The 26,376-nt window shown below is 35.4% G+C and overlaps 1 protein-coding gene, 1 long non-coding RNA gene and 1 pseudogene across 2 annotated transcripts; 2 read left to right on the top strand and 1 right to left on the bottom strand.

Annotated features, from left to right (window-relative positions):
* Positions 1-1,871: 1,871 nt before the first annotated feature.
* On the top strand, positions 1,872-5,286 carry LOC120142690 (annotated as a pseudogene).
* LOC120142693 lies at positions 2,341-24,689 on the bottom strand. The gene is made up of 3 exons (XR_005517874.1): positions 24,679-24,689; positions 15,543-15,557; positions 2,341-2,461 (listed from the first exon to the last, which is right to left on the bottom strand). It is a non-coding gene; the product is annotated as an uncharacterized LOC120142693 (long non-coding RNA).
* Positions 5,766-7,510, top strand: LOC120142691 (protein SHORT HYPOCOTYL IN WHITE LIGHT 1-like). Its single transcript, XM_039157211.1, has 5 exons — positions 5,766-5,957; positions 6,054-6,254; positions 6,621-6,686; positions 7,224-7,329; positions 7,413-7,510. Exons 1-5 carry the CDS (start codon positions 5,811-5,813, stop codon positions 7,442-7,444), a joined length of 552 nt encoding a protein of 183 aa, XP_039013142.1. The 5' UTR covers positions 5,766-5,810; the 3' UTR covers positions 7,445-7,510.
* Positions 24,690-26,376: the final 1,687 nt, after the last annotated feature.

Raw genomic sequence — 26,376 nt, 5'->3', positions numbered from 1 at the left:
AACTAACATGTCATCTAATTGTTAATATTTTAACAGTTCAATTCATCAATTAAAAAGTAAATTAAAATTTAATGATATAATTAATGCAGATCTTAAAGTTTAATGACTAATAATACAATATGCCGAAGTAGAAAAAGAGGGTAGAAAACATGGTAAAGTTGGAATGTGAATTGGCTCATCTTTAACGGAATCTATATGACGTTTTCTTTGGACAAATTTCACGAATAATCCCTGTACTTCGCTTATGTTATGAAATCGATGTTCCCATTTTCCATTTTTTATGTGAATCTCCAAATTTTGTGAACAGTACCGTACACCACACCCCATCAGCCTCAACCGACAACCAGCGACACTGATAGACAGTCTGGTGGCTCAGCACAAATACATAAAAGATTATATCTAACTAAGCTTGGTGATTTGGAAAAACTGCTCTTGCGTTTAGCTGATGCGTTTGCATATTTGTTCATCTCATATGGACGAACATAAGATTTTATATTAAAGAGTAATATTAAATTTATAAAATAAAGTGAATTTAAACTTATAAAATTTTAGTAACGAAAATAAATTTTTAATAAAAATACATAAAAAAATTAAAATACATGTTAATTTTAAATTTTTAAGGAGACGATTGCTTCTATCCACCTTCTTAATCCATCATGGGTTCCTCTCATTGAACGTGTATTTGACATGCTTCCATGGTTAGGTTACAATTGGATGGATGGTGAGGTTAACTCTGCTAAGATCGAAAATAACGGAGACAAAATTAAATATTGTCAGGAGCCGAAATATTATACTATTTAAGAAAAATATAAAGACTTATTAGGTATTTAAACTCGAAATTCAGCATGAACTAAGCGACTTTAGTGATTAAGGGATTGTTGTTATCTTTGAGGTCTCGAGCATGTAAGTAGGGGTATGAGTTTTCATTGTCAAATAGTTAAAAATCTTTGTACATATATTACCTTGTATTCACCCTAAATTAAAAAAAAAACTCAAAAGACAACTTCTAATTTGTCTAATATTTAAACTTACAATGACTTAAATTATAATTCTACAAAAAATTTGAAAACACAGACTTATCATTTTTTAGTTCGACTCATACTTGATTAAACATTTAATAGTTTTTTATATTTTTTAAATTTAAATATTTATTTTTACATGAACCAAAATACTATTAAATCAAAATTATATCAATATATAAATTTTAATAGGGGTCGGGGCTCCCTTGGGCCCTAAGGGAGCTTCGTCCCTATATTATGGTAAATGAGATTAATTATAGATTTTTTTTATCATTTATTGATGTGAATTTAATTAAGTTTATAATTTATTTGTAACATCACAATAATGTCTATGAAATAAATTGTAGATTTTTACTTGTTATATTAATATAGATTTAGACGATTTAAACTCAACAAGTTTAGTAATAATATTTTTTTGAATTGATTACTGGTATATGATCTATTGACTAACTAATTCAGATCGAGTACTGCAGAGGAGAGAGCTCCCCTCCCAACCCAATTTATTTTATTTACAAACACTATGATTTGAATCCCTTAAAAGAACTATCTTTTTCCTTCCATATATAATATCTAAATATTTTTACTAAAGATATGCTCTTTTAAATACATTTTGCACATGATATATCTATATAAAAAATGAATGTTATTTTTTAAAAATAAATTTTTTAGTATTATTTTAATTAATAACTTTAAAAAATACTATTTACGTAATTTTAACGAATTTTTTTTTAAAACAAAGCCAATTGTCATTTGCCATTTGCAGAATAAACGACGGATAAATGTTTTTTTGTTCAAAGAAAAGCATTAAACTGACACGTGCCATTCCCTCAAGCATTTTGACTCGGCAGAGCCACCGGAGAGAGAGAGAAGAAAAGAAGAACAAAGCTCTCTCGTTCCTCGTAATATTGGCGTTGGAAATTTCTTCATTTTATCCCCTTTTTCTGGGAGAAAATCGAAGAGAGATGAAAGATATAGATCGAAAACGAATCCCACAACCTAATCTCCGAAACGTTACGTTATGAACCTAATCCATTACGCTTCAAGGATTCATTTCAACCGATCTGACCGGTTTTTATTTGTTTATTTTTTTTGACTCGACGGTCAGTGGTGAAGGAGAAGGAAGGGGGAGCTTAATCAAGTGACCGGACCGTGGAAGAGCGGGAAGGATGCCGTCAACGGGAGACCTAGAACGTCAAATCGAGCAGCTGATGAAGTGTGAGCCACTATCGGAGGCGGAGGTGAAGGCGTTATGCGAGCAGGCACGAGAGATACTGATGGAGGAATGGAACGTGCAGCCAGTGAAATGTCCGGTAACGGTATGTGGAGATATTCACGGTCAGTTTTATGATCTAATAGAGCTGTTCCAGATAGGAGGCAATACGCCTGATACTAATTATCTCTTCATGGGAGATTATGTAGGTCAGTTTGTTTCTTTGCTTAAACTTTTTTTTTCCGGATTATTTGAAATTTGATGTGATTTTTAAAATGAGTGCGAGGCGGTTTTTTATTTATTTTCTTTTTGTGGCATACTTTTGTGAAGAATATTTGGTGAATATGTTCTGTTCTCTGCTGTGCTTTGTTAATTTTTATATCATATTCATGTTTTTTTATGTGAAATTTTGTGGATTAATTAACGGGATTTTATAGAATCAGATTTGCATCAAATCTTTCCTGGCTTTGCCAAAAAAAGGAGGAGGAGGAGGCATTGGCTACCTTCAATTCTTCAAATGTGGATAGATTGGATGATTATTGTGCTTAAACTGTATCAAATCCATTGGTTCTATACTTATATGTTCTATATTCATGCTACTGAGTTTGCTGCAAATTTAATTCAGTGCCCCTCCTTGGATGCTTAAATTGCTGCGAATCTTGGGGTGGGAAATGGGAACAGTGTTTGTGCGTGCCGAGCTTCATCTATACTGTGGACAAGCGTAGTCTTTTAGGTCCTTACCTCTAACGGATAGGAGTTATATTTTCTCAAATCTGTGATACCAAATTTCTTGCTGGGGATAAGTTGGGACATGTGTCAATATTGTCAAGGGCTCTTGTCATAAATAGAAATATTAGCTATGTGCAGGGACGGACGTAAGATTTTATTCTAGGGTAATTTATAAAATTAAGCTATGTGCAGGGACGGACGTAAGATTTTATTCTAGGGTAATTTATAAAATTAAGGGGGGAAATAAATTATCAATGAAAATATAAAGAAATTCTTAAATTATATGAGAATTTTAAAACTTTTAGGAGACCACCCTCGGTGAGATATGGATTAAATTGTGTTTGTAAATTATGTTTGTCAAGTATTATATGAATTAATTGTAGTCTAGTCTAAGCTATTAGATGGTTGTGGCCATTGAGGTTATGAGATATGGATAGGAATGAGTTCATTTAATAGTGTTTCCTGTTCTCAAAAGAAAAATTGCAGTTGGTTGAAAATTTTATAATTTGAATGGATCGACTACTGAGATGTTCTTTTAACCTTTGCTTTGGGCAGATCGTGGATACTACTCAGTTGAGACTGTCACACTCTTAGTGGCCTTGAAAGTCCGTTATAGAGAGAGAATCACAATTCTAAGAGGAAATCACGAGAGCAGGCAGATAACACAAGTGTAAGATCTTTTCACTAGATTTCCTCCTTTCTTTTAATGACGTTATATCAGATACAGGAACAAAGAAAACAACATTTAAGCTTTGCTTGAAAGGATGAAAAGATTTAAATGTAAAAAGAAATTGTCGATCTAATGATTAAGTTACGAGATAGGAAAGGTGTTACAAAACTTAATCATTGGCCACTATGTAAGGCCTTCATTCTTTCTACTAGTAAAATTTCCAAACTATGTTCCCTGTTTTGTTTAAATGGGTTCACACTTTATTTTACCAACTTCCCCTGTGTTTTGAATCGATACTCCCTTCCAAGAAAAAAAAACTTGGAAAGGCCTGTGGATGCCATGCCATGCCTGAAGCAATACATAGATACTAGAGATAAGGATGTCAAATTTAACATTTGTCAGTAGTTACAAACATAAAGCAACTAATGAAAAGGGAAATCACATTGACATTTAATTTATAAAGAGAACTTTGAAAATCGTGGCAGTTTGTTTATTGGTGTTTAGAACTTCTCACATTGCATTGTACGATGAGTGGTATATGGGCTGCCACATTATCGTTTTTCTAAAGGTTTTATTTCCCCTCCTTTTCAGGTATGGTTTTTATGATGAATGCTTGAGAAATATGGAAATGCCAATGTGTGGAAGCATTTTACAGACCTGTTTGATTATTTACCACTCACAGCTCTTATTGAGAGTCAGGTCTGACTTCAACTTTACCAGACTGTTTAAGTTATTGTCATTGGTGGCTTCTGAAAACCATAGCATTTTGACATGACAGATCTTTTGTTTACATGGTGGACTGTCACCATCTTTGGAAACATTAGACAATATTCGAGACTTGGACCGTATGCAGGAGGTATGTATACGAGTGATACTCTCAGCTTTCGTTAGTCATCTTGATCCTTGTTCAAGTGGTGTACTGGTAATTTGCCATATACTTTGATTCTTACGTAACCAATTAAAGTATAAAAACTTGATAGATTATGAATGGTAGGACAGTTGAGACTTGAGAAAATGGCCAACAAGTTTCTGTTGGGGTCTATGGTGCCACTGAAATTCGTGATTAAGTTGCCTCGAATCTTTGGTTGCATCATTTCCGAAACTTTACGATGTTCATTCATTATCTGGCTCTTCTGTTTTTATAATCCGACATTCTGTTGGTCTATTCATGGTAGGTTCCCCATGAAGGACCAATGTGTGATCTTTTGTGGTCTGATCCTGATGAGCGATGTGGTTGGGGTATATCACCACGTGGTGCCGGTTACACATTCGGACAAGATATTGCTGAACAGTTCAACCATACCAATGGTCTTAATCTGATATCACGAGCACATCAGCTTGTGATGGAAGGATACAGCTGGTGTCAGGTGTGGGAACCAATTCAAGACATGTTTTCTAACATGTTTACCGTCATAGAAGTATATTGATTACTTATTATGTGCTTCCCTTCAGGACAAGAACGTGGTTACCGTCTTCAGCGCTCCGAATTATTGTTATCGGTGTGGGAACATGGCCGCAATTTTAGAGGTTGGGGAGAATATGGACCAGAAGTTTCTTCAGTTTGATCCGGCACCCCGGCAAATCGTGCCCGACACCACACGGAAGACTCCCGATTATTTCTTGTAATTATATTTATATAATGATATTTGCTGGTTGTTCCTACTTTTTAGCTTCCGTTTACTGATAAGAAGTTTTGGTCCATCTCCAGTTCATTCTTTGATGTTTAGAGTTTGTGCAGTTGCTGCACCGATATAGGCTCGAATGACCTTTTTTTTTTGTCTTTATATATTTCTCACAGTTTGCATCAATTTTTTTTTCCATCTAATTTCAATTAGTTATGATATTTCCTTGTTGTATGAAGATCTCCCAGAGGCATAACGAATCCATTACACCGATCTGTAGGTTTTAGAATTTTCTTTTTTAGGAATTTGACATAAATGAACCAAAAATTTATGCTAAAATTGATATTTTATTTAAACTTTAGATGTTAAATTAAAAATTAATTATTTTTTAAGGTGTTACGTTATCAAATAAATTGATAAACATAAGTAGAGATAACCATGGGTCTGGTTGAGTTTTTGGCCCACTTGAATCTGACCCAAAAATTAAACTCATTTACCTGCACTTAAACCAGTATTAGCTTTGTTGCCGATAACGATCCAGTGTTTATGTTTTCTCACAAATGGCGATGTCGATAGCCTTATCATGCAGCCATCTCAGTCCTACAGCCAAGCTTCCCCACTCCTCAATCTCCCCGCCCACAACGCTTCCCTTCCCTCACAAATCCTTCAGCCTCAAAGCCCCAATATTCTCCATTTGCCGTAGCCAGGTCGCTTTCTTAATCGAGTTTCGAAACCCCTTTTCTTCAGTTTCTCTAATCACCGATTTGCAACTAAATTTTTGATTTTTTTTTTAAAAAAATCAGTATGGTGGTTCGGGTTACGAGGAAGCTGAGGCGGTCGACGAACTTTTCTTCCGCGATTTGGTTGAGGAGAGCGACGACGACGAAACAGAGAGCAGCGTTGATTTATTGATGAGATTCTTGCAGAGCATGTTAAGGAAAGTCTCGAAGCGTGCCAAGAAGGCTTCTCGCTCTATCTTACCTGCTGGAATATCGCCCCAACTAGTAAATTACTCAAATTTCTTCTTGCTCTTTGTCTTTGAATAGTGTCTTGATGCTATGAATTAGCCTGTGTGTTGGGATTTATTGTTACTCTGTATGTTCAATTTACATTCTCTTTGCAAGTGTAATTAATGTTAATAGAGCTTAACTGCTTAAGTGAGTGTCAAATATCGATATAACATGGACATCGTCGTCGAATATGGATACATATACGGGCATCGTGGTCATACTTGAAGTGTTAATGTTGTGTTGCTGTGTAAATTAGCAGAATTGTTAGCACTGAGGCTCATTTGATTTGCTTGTTAGTGCCAACATTGACTCCTATTGCTGGTTTCTCTATGTTTCGGATCTCGACCTCGGAAAAATCAGGTGTCCTTTGCAGTTGATGGAGTACTCTTATTTGCTGCACTTTCCATTCTCAAATCACTTCTTGAGGTATCAGTTACACTTTCAGTTCCTAATTTTGTATATGGTTAAGACATCGATCTATGTTACTCATATACGAATATGTATCTGACACGGATATAGTTAGTTTTTTTTTTAATTTTTCATGTATTTGGAGAATCCATGGAGGCCACATCTTGGTATCCATATGTTGTGCACAAGTGTTTTTTTCTTCTTCTTTTTTTGAGAATGTCTACAAGTGTAGAACACGGGTACTTCAAGAAAAATGAAGAGTCTGAGTAACATGGGTGTCGATTGATGCTGCTAGTATGATGTTTAAGCTTTGACTAACGCATGAATACAGCACTAGATTTTCATTATCTTAAATCCATATCTTGTATGCTACCTTGCATGATATAAATAAGCTGGCCTAAATCAAACCGAACCATTATGAGAGAGTTGCATTAAGCTCATTGCTGCAGATTGAAGCTGTCTTCTGTATAGTTCTTCATAAATCATCTTCCCTTTGCTTTGATAATGAAAATAATTTGCCAAAATCCGTAATGATATGAACTATATTGATCACAGGTGGTTTGCACTCTTGGAGGCACTGCATTTGTCGTAATACTGCTCCTTCGCGTGATTTGGGTTGCTGTGTCATATTTTCAATCGATTAGCAATGGTTTTAACCAAGGTGAGGGTTTCTTCGGCGCTTTCAGCCAATAATACAACCTCATCATTGGCTAAAGATGGGTTTTGGAAGTTTTTTTTATGCAGATGTGCTCTACTATTTCCTCTTGTACATTTGACGAGGAAAATGCAAATATGACAACCGTGTACACTTTTTTACACTAGCACTATTGAATGATTGATCATACGGCGAAAACGACGGTGGAGCCGTTAGGTACTGAGTTGATCATTCTTTTAGACATCAACGGTAGCTCTGTGGCCCATGCTGAGAAAGGAAGATTGGTTTTCTACTTTCCAATGGTTTAATATGATGCGTCATGTACATCTTTGGCAACAACTAGAGGGAGCGTTTGCAGATTGTTTCTCGAGCATTTCTAGCTTGTCTGGTTCTTTTAGAACCGGTGTCGGTACACAACCACTGGGAGTGGTGTACTTCGACTCTGTTCTGTCATCACTTGTGAATAGAGTTGCACAAAAAATCCGATTTTGCTAAAAAAAATCCGAAACCGGATTTGGGAAATATCGGTTTTTTTTTAAACCGGATCAGATATTTTAAAACCGGATAGTATAACCGGTTTGGGAAAAAATTGAACGACTGGTTTTTTTACCAGATTAAAAATCGGTTTGAAAAAAACCTAATAAAAATCAGTTTTTATCCAAAAAAATCCAGTATGGGGTTTAAAAATTAGTCGTTAATATAACCGGTTTGGGAAAAAATTAGACGATCGGTTTTTTTATCGGATTAAAAACTGATTTTTTTAAAAAATCAATTTTTTTCAAACCGAAACCGGTTACATCGGTTATACCATTCGACCCTCCAAACCGGTTAGGATTCGAACCGGTTTTTTAAAATCTGGTTTTTTGGTTAGGTTAAAAAACCGGATCGGTTTTTATCTGATCTGTATCGAATTTAAATCCGACTTTGTGCATCCCTACTTGTGAACAGAATGTTAAACCGGTAGCATGAGACGGATGTTCACGGTACTTGAATGCCGAATGAAATCAACCGAGCATTGGTCGATACCATTCAAGGGAAATACCGTTGAAATGCATCATAAAAATAGCAAAGATTATGGGACGCATGTACAAACGTGTTACAGTCTTTGTAAATAAATTATTAACATATAAAAGTGTACAGAAAATTATAATATTTAGTGAATAATAAAATAATACTAACGATAAGATATAAAAATAACAAAATTTCAATGAAGATATGAAAACATGATAAAGTTCACATAAAAATTATTAAAATTTATCTAACTAAAAGGGGTGAATTCACGAGATAATGTTCTCGAATTTTTTTTTTCACGATATGGTGCACATTCCAGATTAATTGCTGGAATGGGGTGAATTCTACAGTGATCATAGGACGCCATGCAATCCAGGCGATCTTGTAGGACGCCATGCAATCCAGGCGACATACGGGGTGACATACGGGGTGACATACGGGGTGACATACGAGCCATACGAGCCAATGGGGAGAGGTTGCCATGCGAGGTCGCCATGCAGTCCTATACGAGGAATAGAGAGGTCGCCATGCAGCCTAGGCGACCTTGTAGGTCGCCATGCAGCCTAGGCGACCTTGTAGGTCGCCGTGTAGTCCCGGCGACCTTGTAGGTCGCCATGTAGTCCCGGCGCCATTCCCATCATCCATGCACATGCAGCCACATAGATTCCTTCACGTGCTCCCCGCTGCATGCTGCATGCCTATAGCTCCCAATGAAACCATGTGAACAATTTGAGCCAATGCATGCATGTGAAATAATTGGTACAATAATTGAACCATTGCTGCGTGAAATATCATAGCTGCAATTGTACAATTATTGGTGAAATAATTGAGGCAGTCGGTTGGTGAAATAATTGAGGCATCCGGTTATAAAAGAAAGAAAGAAAGGGAGAAGAGATTGCAGAAGAAAGTTAGAAGAGATTGCAGCCGAGAAAGAAAGAAAGGGAGAAAGGAAAGAAAGAAAGGGAGAAAGGAAAGTAAGAAGAAGAAAGGGAGATAAGGTAAATTTTTTTATATTTAAATTAGTTTATTATTATAAATGTTTAATTTGTTAGTTTAGGGTTTAGGGTAAAACAAAAAGCAGCTAATTAGTTTGTTAGTTTAGGGTTATATGATTGTTAGTTTAAGTTATAGTATACATAAATTAAAAATTATTTAATTAGTATATGTTTGATAGTTATATAGTTAAAAAATAATTAATTAGTTTGTTTTGTTAATAGTTAGTTATATAAAAAAATTATTTAATTAGTTTGTGTTAGTTAAATAGTTAAGTTATATTTGTTTGTTGAATTTATATTATATAAAAAATTAGTTAGTAAATTTATTAGTAGTATATTATAATGAAAAAATAGTTTATTAGTTAGTTTTAGTTATATAAAAGAATATTTTATTAGTTGTTTAAGGGTTTAGCGTTTATGTTTAACTTATATTTTAAAAAGTTTAGTTTGTTAGTTTATTAGTTTATTATATTATAAGTTATTATATTAAAGTTTAGTGTTGTAAATTAGTTAGTTAGTTTATATTAGATTATATTAAATGATTTTTTTAATATTGTTGTTTAATTTTTTTTACAGATTCATTCCAATGGCTGACCAAATTTCACTGTTGAGGCTTGACAATGAACATATTTCAAGTCATTTGGGAATAATGGTGAATAAAATATTTGTTTAATGAATTATAATTAATAAATATTTGAATATTATTTTATGATTGTGATAATTTTTTTGAAATATTTAATTGTAGGAGGACGAGCAGCGAGTCCTTCGTCTTCGACTACATAAAGTGCCCAAGCCACACCCACTAATAGAAGAAAATTTGCAAGAGGCTGGATTTTGGTATATCACATTTGTGCGAGATTACAAGTTGGTCCCAGGTTTGATCAGTGCGTTGATTGAACGTTGGAGACCAGAAACGCACACGTTTCATTTGCCGTGTGGCGAATGCACGATAACTTTAGAGGATGTGGCAATGCAACTCGGGGTCCAAACTAATGGGATGCCGGTGCTAATGTCACATGAGTTTAATAAGGTGGAACAACTTTGTAACTTGTTTCTTGGGAAAGCGCCCGTACCACCAGAGTGTAAAGGGTGGCGGGTGAGGTTGTCATGGTTGAAGAATGAATTTCAACTTCAATCAAATAGTACGGAGCACGAAATTATATATGCAACACGAGCATATATATTACAATTGATTGGGGGAATTTTGATGCCTGATAAATCCGGTAGTTATGTTCACACTCAGTATCTTCTTTTTTTAACAAATTTTGAGAATTGTAGGCAATATAGCTGGGGTTCGGCGATATTGGCGTTCTTGTATCGTGAGATGTGCAATGCGTCATTAGTCGTGAATGATAATAATACAGTGGAAATCGGTGGATGTCTGTTGCTGCTACAATCATGGGCTTGGCATAGACTTCCGTTTTTGACACCGATTAGTCGGACTGCGGTTGACTTTCCACTTGCCGGAAGGTAATATGAATCATCTATTTTAATATAAAATATTAATTAAAAAATATTTATTTTGATTAAAATTATTGAACAAAATGTCTCTATTTTTGTTTTGATTGATATACAGATGGAGGCATAAAATTGAAGGCACAGGGTTGGTGCACAACAACATTAAAGAGTTCAGGTTGAAGATCGACATTAATGTCAAAAAGGAGGTATGCATAATTTGTATTTTTTAATTATTATTTAAATTAACTATATTATCTGATTTAAATAAATTTTATTGTTTTTGTAATTTTACAGTTTAATTGGAGACCATACATGAATGAAGAATTATTTGCGTTGATACCGCACGATATTTTAGATGGGTTTCAATATTGGTGTGCTGTTACACCATTGATCAATTTTGCTTTTGTTGAGATCCAATTTGGGGATAGAGTGCTGAGGCAATTCCACTTCCACCAACCTATTCCGCGAAGTCCATGGGATCATGACCTCCTCCAAAACTTAGATGGTCGTCGTCCAGTGAATTGGGTTGAGACGCATGACGACCTGCACAGATTTGATGGTCGTCGTAAAGAAAGCGTTAATTGGGTTGAGAAGCATGTAACCTACATTAATGGTTGGAACAATAGGGCTTCATTCATGCCAACTCTTGACGTCATTCAAGACGACGACTTTAATTTTGAGACTTCGGCTTACCTTGCTTATTTTTTGGATAATGGAAAGCCGTTCCTCACAACAATAGTAGAGAGGCGACAATTTTTGAGGTTTAAGAAAAGATTTGGTAAAGCTGAATACTCTCTACCGAGTGGGAGTGGGAGTTCATCTCTACAAACTGAAGCGGAAATGACCGATGTGGATAATAGCGCACCACAATCGTTGCATCACGCAGTTGATGATTCTACTGGCCCGGCATACATACCAGAGTTTGTGCAGCCTGAGGCACCCATCTATTCTCTTACGTTTTCGTCGACGTATGACTTTGAACACATGACAGTTCAAATACCCCCAATGAATGAGGGGGATGGGTACAATACTCTTGAGCCACAACGGCCACAACGTATCAGACGTCCGCCCCGACATTATCATTCAACAACACCCCGACATCGACAACAATTGTAAACTCGTTTGCTATTTATTACAAATTATTTATTGAAATTAGACTACTTTTTTTAACCTTAACAATGATTTTTAGTATCAAATCATTACTAGTATCAAATAATTAAATATTTAGTAAATCAACTATTTTAAATCATTAGTATCAAATAATTAAATATTAACAATAAATCCTTATTAATAATAATTAGTAAATCATTAGTATCAAATCATTAAATATTTAAAATCATTAATAAATTCGACTATGTATAAATTTAAACTCAGTAATCCACACTTGTACACTCATTTGTTAGTATTCTATAATTATTAGTAATAATTATTAAATCATTAGTATTAAATCATTATTATAAATAATTACTAATAATAACTAAATAATTATTATAAAATCATTATTATAATGATTATTATCAAATCATTACTAAATCATCAAATCATTAATATTTAAATCATTATTAAATCATTTTTATAATGATTATTACTAAATCATTATTATAATGATTATTATCAAATCATTACTATAATGATTATTATCAAATCATTACTAAATCATCAAATCATTAAATATTTAAATCATTATTAAATCATTTTTATAATGATTATTACTAAATCATTATTATAATGATTATTATCAAATCATTACTATAATGATTATTATCAAATCATTACTAAATCATCAAATCATTAAATATTTAAATCATTATTAAATCATTTTTATAATGATTATTACTAAATCATTATTATAATGATTATTATCAAATCATTACTATAATGATTATTATCAAATCATTACTAAATCATCAAATCATTAAATATTTAAATCATTATTAAATCATTTTTATAATGATTAATAAATACATAGAAATACATATATGATTACTAATGATGAGGCCTATATCTTGGTAAATTAGGACAATTGTTTTTTGAATGGCCTTCACCCCTACATAATCCGCATCTCTTTGCTTGACCTCTCTCTTTAGCATGAAAATCCATACTGGTATGAATTCGAGTGGACTCAGGTCGACCCTTTGGACTTCTGCGAAGCATTGGATTTGGTAGCCATTCATCATGATCCTTTTTGGGCCAATATGATTCATTCGGGATCTGTCTGAACACATAGCTGTAGACATTTAATATCCTACGTAGGTGGAAGCATTCATCAACATAAGTGTATGCGCTTACACCAGCATACATACATGCATCGACTGCATGAGCACATGGATATTTCCATGCCTGAAAACGACTACAATCACACCATTTGTGTCGTAAATCAACTCTAAATGTTTGGTCTTCTCCTCCAACGTTACGATGTATGCACGACACGACAAAAGTATGACCAACTCGGTCGAAATTATGAACAACCATTGATGTTGCCAATCGCTCATTTGCTTCCATTGATTCCACCACTGTAGGAGCCCAAGTTTTACCTCTATTTATGAGACTCTCAATTTCCTTGCCTTTGTCCGACCAAACTTTACCCAGTCTAAAGTACGTCTCTTTCACCATACTCGCTATTGGGAGATGGCGTGTACCTTTTAGTACCGAATTAATGGCCTCAACAAGGTTTGTGGTCATATGTCCGTATCTCCGACCTTCATCGTATGCTTGCGACCATTTTTCCCGCGGTATTTTTGAGCCCACTTCCAAACACGCTGATCATCGTAAAATACCTTCAAATTCTCCAATCTCTTGTCAAAATTTGGTCGACGTAGTTCGTATCATGTTCCATAATATATTGTGTTAAACCGCAATTAAAAAAACCACGTAAAAAATACACAAATATTGAAAATAAAACTTACCCATGCTGACTATCTCGCTACGAATATGTGCGTTATGAAACTGGTCGATACTATTCTTGCCAATATGACGGATACAAAATCTCGGATATGCATACGGAGGTATCCAACGACTTCCTGGTCGTTCAATTGCCGCCAAAATACCCGTTCCTCTATCGGATATCAAGCAAACTCCATCTTCACGAACGACATATTGACGTAGATTGGTCAGAAAGAAATCCCAAGCCTCTGTTGTCTCTCCCTCAACAATGGCGAATGCAATTGGGAAGATATTTCGCTCACCATCTTGAGCAACTGCCATCAAAAGTACATGCCTATATTGACCATACAACCACGTACCATCTACTTGGATCATACGTTTGCAAAATGGAAATCCTTCAATACATGCCTTGAATTCCCAAAATAGTCTATGAAATATTTTCTTCCCTGGCAGAAGTTGACCTTCTTCGTCATATGCGGGCATGGTTTGAGACTTCACTATAGTTCCTGGGATAAATCGCTTCATTGCTTGTAGCAAATGTGGTAGCTCATTGTACGATGTATCCCAATCTCCATACGTCAACTTCATTGCCTTCATTTTCGCATTCCACACCTTGCCATATTTTACTTGATATCCAAATTGGCTTCGAATAGATGCAGCTAACACTGAACAAGATATCATTGGATCTTTTTCAACCATCGCCTTCACATATTCACATATTACATCGGAGTCCAATAGTCGGTGGTCTTGTTCGATGGAGTTTCGCAAACATGTGTGCGAACCATTGTACCTCGTGATGACCCAAACATCGTGCCTTTGATTTTTCGACACTCTGATCTTCCACTTGCACTCTGGGCCATATTTTACACTTTGCGTATAGGGTTTTCTGGTTGGACTCTGCACATGGACATCAACATGGCATTTGATGCAGTACTCTTTAATAGCCAGCGTAGCTTCATTTTTTCCTCTGAATTGCACCACAACTGAAAATTCACCAGAATTATCGAATGATTCAGTCATTTGGTACGGAGGTAAATGTGGCATGTTTGGGAATTCAGGTGCCCTCATTGCATCATAATCTATCTCGTACATGTGAGGAGTAGCTTCATACGGTGTCGGAACTTCATCAATTGCACCTCCACCAAAAATATTTTCGTCACCGCCCAAAACGGGTTCTTCAGTTTCTTCATCTTCGCTTGAATCATCATGAATTTCTCCCCATCGATTTTCAGCGTCAATATCAACAACCAATTCCGGTATGTTTCTCGTATCATACTCTGCTGCTGTAGATGTCCCCCCGACTTCATTTACACTTTCCAATAGTGCCATAAAACTGTTCGGGAACCTGTATGTCGGCTCCTCAAACTGACTATATAAAGCCATTTCAGATGGATTTTGAGCCACACCTCTTGATGACCCAGGAACATCACATATGTTACGCACATCAACAAATAATTCAATAACTGCTATATTGGTTGACTCATGTAATCCAACCATGGTTCCAATATCATCATCTTCTTCAGTGGAACTGCAGCATATCTGACTGGGTTAGAGCATATCATAAACCTATACCTCAAACCATCAACTGCAGCTCGAATTTTTCTTTCTATCTTATGCTTCATTTCTATAAATGTGATGTCTTTTTTGAACATCATATTTATTGGTTTTTCAGACTGAAAAACTACTCCGACCTCATTTTCCATAATCTGTCAATTATAATGGACAATCGTGAAAAAGTTGTTGCTCATTTTCTCTACAAATAAAAAATAAATTAAATTTAGATTAAAAAATTAGATAAGATAATTTCATAAATTATTAAATATAATATAATATACTATTATATTAATGATCAAATAAAATTTATTATTTAACTTGATTGATTGATTACTAATAAACCTAATAATGATTTGATAATTACTATTAATCTAATGATTTGATATTTACTATTAATCTAATGATTTGATATTTAATGATTTAATAATAATATGATTTAGTCATAATCACTAATAATTATTTATTATAAATATTTAATGATTTAGATTTGATACTAATCATTTAGTAATTATTACTAATAATAATGATTAGTTTGATAATATTTTTTATTTTTTAAAAATATCAAACAAATTTGTTAGGCAAAACTGTCGAGATAATGTTCTCGAAATAATTATTTCGCGAGATAATGTGTTGTCCGGATTATTTCATTCAATTAATTTTTACTTCTTACTAATATACACATACAATGTAAATTAAACAAAATATTTTTAAAACAACACTAAATATTTTTAAACACAATATTTTTTAAAACGGAAATTATCTCGCACAAATTAGTTTATATAATCTAATATAAACTTACTAACTAACTAATTTACACATACACAACAACAAAAAATGGACAACAAAAAATAATAAATTACTCACGTCTTTATGCCTTCTTCCTTTACTTTCTTTTCCTGCCTTGTTTCTTTCTTCGAATCAATCTGTACATGGGAAAATATTGTGAAATAATGTCATGTATGTGTAAACAAAATATTTATTTAAACAACAATAGCTCCCACAAATTAATTTATAATCTAATATATTATATATACCTTAAACTAATAAACTATTTCTTATTATAATATAACTTAGTTAAAATAACAAACTAATTAAGCACTAATTAATTTTTTTATAATATAACTACAACTTCAACGAACAACCTAATATACGTTAAAGACACTAACTAATATTTTTTATATTTAATAACTTAAACTAAGAAACTAATTAACTAATTTTTTATATATAATATATAACTTAAACTAATAAACTAATATATAACTTAAACTAACAAACTAATAATTTATACTAACAATCTAATTAACTAGATTTTAGTTTTACCCTAAACCCGAAACTACCAAACTAATAATTTCATATAATAAACTAAATTAAACAATAAAAAAATTACCTCACGAACTATGTTTGAGCCTTTATCTTCTTTTCTTCTTCTTCCTTTTCTTTCTCTCGGCAAAGTTTATATGTGCTGGTTCTGCTTGTGCTTCTACCTAAACCCCATATCCTTTATATAAAGCAACTGAGCGTTAACTATTGAGCATTGAAAGGCTGACAGCTAAATTAACGCTGCAATAACGCAACTATAGATGCAACACATACAGCTACGGGTGCAGGAATCTCTGAGCTATGATGCAACACATGCATGCAGCTACAACAGCTACAGGACCTTGGTCGCCGAGACTCCATGGCGACCTACCTACCACGCCGCCGTGACCTACACCGTTCGACGTGCATGGCCATGCACAGTTCCCACGTCCAATGCACAGCATGCATCCCCTCCCCCATGCATTCTCACCCCCATGCATTCCCACGTCCCACGCATCCCCTCCCCCATGCATTCCCACGTCCCATGCATCCCCTCCCCCATGCATTCCCACGTCCCATGTTGATTGCATGGCGACCTATTCCTTGCAAAATACACACAGGTCGCCCGGATGCCATGGCGACCTCTAAGGTCGCCCGGATGCCATGGCGACCTTGGAGGTCGCCCGGATGCCATGGCGACCTCCAAGGCCACTGTAGAATTCACCCCATTCCAGCAATTAATCTGGAATGTGCACCATATCGTGAAAAAAAAATTCGAGAACATTATCTCGTGAATTCACCCAACTAAAAATTGTATGTCAATTTATAATATTTTATTCATAAAAGGCATTTAAGTAAGCTACTATATATTTTTTTTTGTCAAAATAAGTCCTTAAACTATTATATATTTTACTTATTTCATTATAAATTGTTTCAATTTTTTTGTTAGAGTTTTTTTTTTCGGCCAAAGAGATAAAGTAACATTTAAATTTAAACATTTTTTTACTTATTTATTTGTGATTCAATTTAAATATTTTACTTATATCCCACATTAAATTTAAGTTAACCTTTAACGTTCAATTATATTGATGAAGCAATTGATTGATGTAATGTAATGTTAATGTTTTCAAAATGTAATTAGAACATTTTGAAGTTTAAGATCAATTCGAAACATAAACAAAAAATTGGGGATGCCTATTACAATTAATCCTTGTTTATTTTTCGAGTTTTTGTTTTGTTTTCTTCCTTCTTTCGCTCAGAAATCTCACTCCGAGTCTCGAGTCTGAACTCTGAGCAGTATTTGTCATTAGCTTTTTTTGACTCGCAAAGACGTTCTCCTTAACTCAACTGGCCACAAACTAAACAGGATTTCTGGGTTTTCACCTCTCTCTATTTTGGCTTGCATCACCTCGTTTCATAAGGTTTGATTCTCATCTTCCCTCGCTATTTTCCTCTTTTTGGGTTCCTTAAATTATTCTGCTTAAAAATTAAAATCATGGATCTTTCTAATAATCGATTGTTAGATGTGAAATTATGGGGTTTTTTTATAATTATTTACACGAATTCTTTGTTTTCTTGTTACGAATTAATGTTTATTTGCTAGTAAAATATAATTTGTTATCATTACGAATTGCCAGTATAGTAAATTAAAAATGTATATAATGAAGTAATTATTATTGGGTTCTTGTTTTTGAGTTGAAAAGAAATACTCACACACTCAACTAAATGAAAACGAATGTTACCCCTTCTGAATTCTGGTTCTTTTAGGCGCCCATTCCTCGCATTGTTATCCAAAGTTAAAAAAAAAAAATAGCCTAGCCGTCCTTAGCCATCGGAAGGCAAGGTCAATCACCAACAACTATGCATATCTTGTATTCTCACGATTTTGATATGAATATGAATTTTGCGGGTGATCTTTGGTTGGGCATGTTTAATTCAGTCTCTTATGAACTGTGAGTATATTTTTAGAATTAGCTTTGTTATAAGTGTTCAATGATTTTTGGCGCTTGATATGAATGATGGAAATGAGGAAGGATGGAAAATTTGTTAATCAAATGATTAACATTCATAATAACTTCTACTTTGAATCTTAACCATTTGATTTACAAATTTTCCATCCTTTCTCATTTTCATCCTTTATACCAAGCAAAACCTTTAAGTTTTTATGCCGCACTAAGCTCCATAATGCCTCCATTGGATGAAAAATTAGGGTTAAAGTATTAACTCTAATTGTAACATATGAAATCAACTTTTTGTTTTTTCTCTCCTTATTTTTTATGTGATTGAATGGAGGTCTAAACGTGAACTGGATTGTGTCGAAAAGATGTATTTGCATGGCTTTGAAACAATAAGAATTGTGGTAAACTATTGGAACAAAATAATGCAAAAATAAAAGTATATCCATAGGTGAGTCCTCAACAGATTCTTCATTTTGTTTTGTTTATGTATCTAACCAAACGACAACTTTTCAGCTCAACCTCAGGTTGAATTTCAGGTTTCCGCCATTGCTAAATATTAAAAAAGCTGCTTCAGAAACAGAGATCAAGTAGATAGAAACCAAAAGCAAGAAGCTGAAAATGAATCGAACAGAGTCAGAATTGCTAAAGGCCTTAACCAAAATCATACAAACCTCAAAAAACCCAATAGGTTCCTTAACTCCTTACACTCCTCTTCCATCTCCAAACATTCTCCAATCCCTGGTTTCCTCTCCTTCCCTTTCCTCCAACCCTTCCACCCTCCTTGTCCTCCACAAACTCTCCCTTTCCCTCTTCCCTTGTCTTTCTTCTTCGGCTTCTTTCCTTCTTTCCCTTCTCCGTCCCCTCCTTTCCAACCACAAATTCTCCGAATCTAAATCCCTCTTCCTCTCCTTCCTTTTCCTCTGATTCCCTAAATACCCTCTTCAACTCCCTCATTCACAGCCCCTCTCTTTCTAAATCAAAACGCTCCTTGAAATCTCAGTTTCCAGCTATGTCCAATCAGGGAAACCTCATTTAGGTTTTGTGCTCTTCTGTGCTAAGAAAAGGCTTAAAAAGAAACCCAACTTGCTTACTTGCAATACTCTTATCAACGGGTTAAAAATCATCAATTCAACCACACATAAAAAAAAAATATTCATCACAATTGCAGACATAATCAGAATTAACATACAATTACAAACCTTGTCGTCGACATAGGCAGCCCAGAATCGAGACTGGGCTCGTTCATAAGGATCGGAAGGGAGAATGGAAGGCCGAGAGGAGGACCAGAGCTCGTCGGGACTCGCAGACGGGCTTATCGCCATGGATGAGAACTGGAACTTTCTTGTGAAGGGGGTTTGATTTGAGAAGAAGCTCGCTTTTGGCCTCCAGCAAATTTTCTTCAATGTAGTCGTAGTGGATGGATTTGAGGTGAAGGGAGATCCTTACCCTCGTCACGAACGGGCTTGCCCATGTTCCCAGTACCTTCACGTCGCCATTTCAGCAAAAAGTTCAGTGCTGTTTTTATATGTATATATGGTCGAGCGATATTAATTGCGAGGCTTGAGAGAAATTTCAAGATTGGTGGCAGATTTCCACATAGTTGTGGGGCTTAGAGAAATCTCCATATTGGTGATTTGTTGCCCTTTTTAAAATCTAACTAGATTAAGAGAAATGGGATTTTTAATACATATACATATAATCATAAATTTTCTTAAAATGAGGTAATCTCCAAATTAATTTCTGATTGGAGCTTGCCATAGAGATGGTGAGTTTATTTCAATTAATTCATCATTTTTTAGATTTAAAAATCTTTCACAAAAGGATTGGTAAATCTTTAATTTTTATTTAGTCGATGGGGATATTAATTTTAATGTTAGTTGTTGAATATGCTGATTATTAGTTTTATTATGTTTTATATTATGCTTTTTGTTGCCCTCTCGATTCCAATGTTTTGACTTGACTAATCTGAACCGACCCGCATCGCACACCTGACTTTAATGGGTGAGTCTCCCAGCATAGATTTTTGTACATACACAAGGACTCGAACTCGTGACCTTACTTAATCAATAGCAAGCTGCTTACTACTTGAACCAACCACTATTAGTTTTATAGTATGTTTTTTAAATTTTAAATAATAATATCTATTCTTCTGGCACATTCTTATTTGTTCTTGTGACCCGATCCTTACGACTTTTGGTACGTTTTTGTATATCTTTGAGATCGGTTTGGTGCTCGCACAAAGACCCTCATGATATTTACTTTTTGATTGGTATACCTTTAGTCACATATTATTGAACGTTTGAGGTAGCTACACTAACAACAAGATACAAGAACATAATGCTTTCTTTTTCATTTTGCAATTCTTCATTTACAGCCTTTATATAGGTTCAAGCATACAACAGTCACACACAACTAACATTAGTTACAACTATAAACAGTTTACTTAACAGTCTAACACCCTAACTGCCTTAACTACACGAGCAACAACCTGCAACACTGATCAGCTGCACTTCATCTCCATGAGTAGTGATTGCATGTAGCACATCACATGCACATACAATCCAACATTCTCCCTACTTTCTCTCCTCTCCTGCTCCTTCAACACATCTTCACACACAATTTCTCTCGAAATTCTTCAAATGCATGTCGAGCTAGTGGCTTGGTCAAGCCATCAGCAATCTGATGAGCAGTAGACACGTAGTTAACTCGCATTTGTTTTGCTGCAACCTTCTCTCGCATGAAGTGTATGTCAAGGTCAATATGCTTTGTGCGTGCATGATAAATAGGGTTTACGCTCATAGCCCAAACGCTAGTGTTGTGGCACCATATGACTGGTTCTTCTTTTTGGCACATACCAAGTTCTGCAAGCAGTGCACCAACCTAAACCACGTCTACTGCAATGTCAGCAACGCTTTTATATTTCGTCTCTATTATGGAGCGCGAGACTGACTTTTGTTTCTTGGAGTTCCAAACCACCAAATTATTGCCAACAAAGACACTATGCCTAGATACCGACCTCCTGTCATCGAGATTGTCACCCCAATCTGCATCGACAAAGGCTGCAACTTTCACCCCAGCTCCAGCAACAGTGAAAACCAGACCAAAGTTCATCGTGCCTACCAAGTAACGCAGAATCCGTTTCACTGTGATCATATGCGATTGTTGTGGTGCATGCATATATTGAGCCACTTTATTAACACAGAATGTGATATCCGGTCTTGTGTGGCATACATAAAGTAATCCTCTAACGATGCTGCGATAGTTGTATACATCAGGTATAAGGTCCCCCTCATCACCGCGCAACTTGGTAGAACCACCATGGGAGTTGGTGTAGGAGTGGATTTTAATATGTTAGCTTTTTCCAGAAGTTCAATGATGAACTTCTTTTGTGACAGAGCTAGACACTTACATGTTCTTCTTACTTCAATGCCAAGAAAGTATGAAAGCTGCCCGAGATCCTTGAGTGAGAATCTATCACTTAGTAGTCTAACAACTTCATCTATCTCATTGCTCGAATGACCTGTGATTATTATGTTATCAACATACACTAGCAGATAGATAAAGTTCACACATTTCTTCTTGATGTACAACGAGACATCAGCTCGTGACTCTTGGAACCCGATACATAGCAAATAATCTCGAAGCTTGGTGTATCGGCTTCTAGGTGCTTGTCTTAGCCCGTAAAACGCCTTTTTCAATCGACAGACCAGCTTACTGCCATCAGGAGTAGTCTGTTTAAAGCCTGGTGGTTGTTGCATGAAGACCACCTCTTGAAGCTCACCATTCAAGAAGGCATTATTGACATCTACTTGTTGAAGGGCCCAATCGTTGGTTATTGCTAATGAGAGTGATATTCAAGGTGGTGAACTTAACCACGGAGATGAAGATGTCTCTGAAATCGTAGCCAAGTATTTGTGAGAACCCTTTTGTAACTAAACGTGCTTTGTATCAATGAATTGAGCCATCAGGGTTCTTCTTGAGCTTGAACACCCACTTACATCCAACCACCTTTCTTTCTTCAGGTAACCTGCTAACTCCCAAGTCTCATTACGTTGCAGTGCATTGTATTCTTCATATACAACTGTCTTCTACTCTGGTACTTTAAATGCTTCACGTACCGTGTATGGAACATAGTCCAGAGCAGACCCTATGTAGGCTTTGGGTTTAAACACTCCACACTTACTCTGAGTTAGCATGGGATGAGTGTTGCCACGAGGTTCTTCGGTTTCAGTATCATCATCGCTGACCACATCATCAGCATGTTGATTCATAGTGCATTCATCAACAGGTTGACTGACAATATTATCGTTTGCTTCCATATTGCAGTGTGTTGTTCTGGACTTGACTCACGTTCAACACTCCCACTATTGACATGAGCATCCATATGGATCTCATTGTTAGCCATATGTTCAACACTTTCCTCCACACCGCGAGCAGTAGTTGATGTTTGCAAGTCACCCGATGAATTGCTGCTTGCATTTGTAGGCAGCCTATGAGATTCAAGTTGCTGGGCCCTGAATTTGGTAATGTCAGTGATTAACTCAAGGGATTGAGACTGTCTCGTATTCGAGCCTGCAACGGAACTCCTGCTAGAATCACCTGCAAAAGGAAACACATCCTCATTAAATACCACATGCCTTGATATATAGACACGTCTATCACTTTCTAAGCACTGAAACCCTTTGTGTTGCATGTTGTAACCCAAAAATGTGCACACTTGAGACCGAAACTCTAGCTTGTGACGCATGAACGACCTTAGATGAGGGAAGCATCTTGTAACACCCCCAACCCGTACCCGACCCGGATACGAGTCAGAGATACTACATTGACTTTAAAATACAACTCTTGACAAATAATAGCAAAATATTTGAACTTATATTAAGAAAATACAATAATATACATATTGTAATATAAGTTTATCAAAATGTTCAGAGCATACACAACTTAACCCTTTAATTACATGCCAACTGCCATTTACATAACAAAATGACCTACTGATTAAGTTACTTCTGATCTGGTGGTTGCAGGAGTAATACTGTCAAGCTGCTTCACCTGTCTCGTCTATTTCCTCGGATCCTACGTGTGAAACACTCACACGCTAAGTCATCGACTTAGTGAGGCAATAATAATAACAAGGCAATGTAATGAAAATGTCATGATCATATGAAATGAGATGCAAGCATGTACTTAATCAATGTAGTATACATCATTAATATCCATACCTGTAAGCGTATGACTGTAACATTCATGAATCTGTATTAATAAGTTTATTGGCCCATGATAGCATATTGAGAACCTAAGGTATCGGAGTAATGTGAGGTTGTGCACTATGCTGTCACCACAGCTCGTATAAATGCACCGAAGTGCCCGTAGAATTGCACCGTAGTGCCATATAATGATCCATAAGGACCACATAGAATTCTTTAAGAATCATATACATATACTATGGATCAAGTATGTGTCTTTCAAAACCTCACACATGTTCCAAAGAATATACATATGTCCCAAAGAACCGCGTAGACCCTCTACCCTTGGCATGCCAACTATACCTATAGTTCTCATCTACATAACATGGGCTTTTACATTTCACGTAGTCTATATCGCGTAGACATGTAATTCCTTACCTTTTCACATAGCTCATAACTTTTTCCACATATTCATGTCATATAATGCATTTTATATGAACTCATGTCATGCCTCATAATACAGAATATGCTCATGTACCAAGATATAAAATCTAGACTTATCACAAGTCTAGAATGGAGTATATTTCTATAATCATGCTATGCATATGCACTCACCTATACTTCTTTGCCTTTTCCTCGATCGATCCTACTTGTAGATTGTTCCCGAACTTGTGTAGGCTCGGTATCTACATAAACATAATTTTCAAGATGATCATCAGATGTCTATGTCTTGAAATTAAGCTTTAATAGCTTACTAATTTAAGAAATTAATAGCTTAGTCTTTCTTTCTTTTCTTCTTTTTTTTTTCTTATGGGGGAATCGGTTCCCCCCTGGGGGTATCGATTCCACTCCAGCATTCTGGAAATTCATATTCGTTGAGGGGGTATCGGTTCCCCTTGAATGGGTACCGATTCCCCTAACCCGAAAATCCTATTTTGAGCTCGAAAATCCTTTTCTTTCAGCTCAAATATACATATTTCACTCCCTTTAATACTCTTAGCTCTCATACACTTACTTAAACTAATTATTATCCATTCCATACCTCTAAAGCTAAAGAAACTAATCATCCATATAGAATTGAAGAATCTTACTCAAATTCCAACTTGTTCTAATTTCAATTCTATTACCTCATACTTCTTAATTAACTTATTGACAAGTCAAAAATCTTATTCAAACTTTAAAAACTCATCCATATCAAAATTCCATCTAAAAACTCATTTCCCAAATCTATCTCTAAAACACTTATCTTGTTGTTTTAATGTCATATAAGCTTTCCTTTAGCTTATATAACATCCAAACTTTCATTTCCAATCTTAAAAATCAAAGAAACTACCAAGGTTCAGATTCTTACCTTTACTTGCAAGCTCCACGTTTGAAGAAGGAAAAGAAGAAGATAAGAAAGAAGGAAGAAGAAATGAGAGAATTCTGGAAACCTAATGCTCCACGTGGGTTCTAATATATCCCATAACATTTTTTTTTAATTATAATTTTCTTCCTTACAAATGACCATTTGGTCCTTACATCCATTTCATATTTACTAACCATTCTTTTTAAACTATATAATTATTCTACTTCAATCACCAAATGTTGAAACTTTGCAAATTAATCACTAACCCGGCATGGAGGATGTTACAAATCTCTCCCCCTTAAGAAAATTCGTCCTCGAATTTTCATTGCACGAACAAATGAGGGTATTGATGTCGCATATCTTCTTCACGTTCCCATGTTGCTTCTTCTACTTTGTGATTTCTCCACAACACTTTGATCAAAGGAATAGTCTTGTTCCTCAATTGCTTAACTTCATGTGCTAGAATTTGAATCAGTTCTTCCTCATAAGTCATATCCGGTTGTACCTCGATCTCTTCTGGATTTACGATATGGGAGGGATCAGATCGATATCTTCGAAGCATTGAAACGTGAAAGACATCATGTATCTTTTCCATTTCAGGTGGTAAAGCTAGCTGATATGCTACAGGTCCTACTCTCTTTACAATCTCATATGGTCCAATAAACCGAGGACTCAATTTTCCTTTTCGACCAAATCTCAACACCTTCTTCCATGGAGACACTTTTAAAAACACTTTATTTCCAACTTGAAATTCAATTTCTTTCCTTTTAAGATCAGAATAGGACTTTTGCCGATCAGAGGCCACTTTGAGGTTATGCTGAATTTCTCGAACTTTCTGTTCTACATCTTGAATTAAATCCGGACCAAGAACACTTCGGTCTTTGAGTTCGTACCAATTTAATGGAGTACGACATTTTCTTCCATATAATGCTTCATATGGGGCCATCTTTATACTAGACTGATAACTATTATTGTAAGCGAACTCTGCCAGCGGTAAATACTTTTCCCATGATCCTTTAAATTCCATTACGCATGCTCTCAACATATCTTCCAATATCTGAATAGTTCTCTCTGATTGCCCATCAGTCTGAGGATGAAAAGCCGTACTAAAGTTTAAACGAGTTCCCAACGCTCCATGCAAAGATTTCCAGAATCTAGAAGTGAATCGAGGGTCTCGATCAGAGACTATGGAAACATGTACTCCATGCAATCTAATAACTTCTCTAATATACAGCTCTGCATACTTTTCCATAGAGAAATCCGTTCTAACCGGAAGGAAATGCGCTGACTTAGTTAATCGATCCACAATTACCCAGATTGATTCTCTTTTGTTCGGGGTCAAGGGTAACCCCGAAACAAAA

This window comes from Hibiscus syriacus, unplaced genomic scaffold (assembly GCF_006381635.1).
Source record: "Hibiscus syriacus cultivar Baekdansim isolate YM2019G1 unplaced genomic scaffold, ASM638163v2 tig00110831_pilon, whole genome shotgun sequence".
NCBI lineage: Eukaryota > Viridiplantae > Streptophyta > Magnoliopsida > Malvales > Malvaceae > Hibiscus > Hibiscus syriacus.
The sequence above is the reverse complement of the archived record's forward strand: the minus strand, read 5'-3'. Positions and strand labels throughout refer to the sequence as shown.

Coding starts and splice junctions, on each gene's coding strand:
- LOC120142691 (XM_039157211.1), top strand. CDS start 5,811: ATGGCGATGTCGATAGCCTTATCATGCAGCCATCTCAGTCCTACAGCC. Junction 6,687..7,223: donor TTCTCAAATCACTTCTTGAG/GTATCAGTTACA, acceptor TATTGATCACAG/GTGGTTTGCACTCTTGGAGG. Junction 7,330..7,412: donor TAGCAATGGTTTTAACCAAG/GTGAGGGTTTCT, acceptor TTTTTTATGCAG/ATGTGCTCTACTATTTCCTC.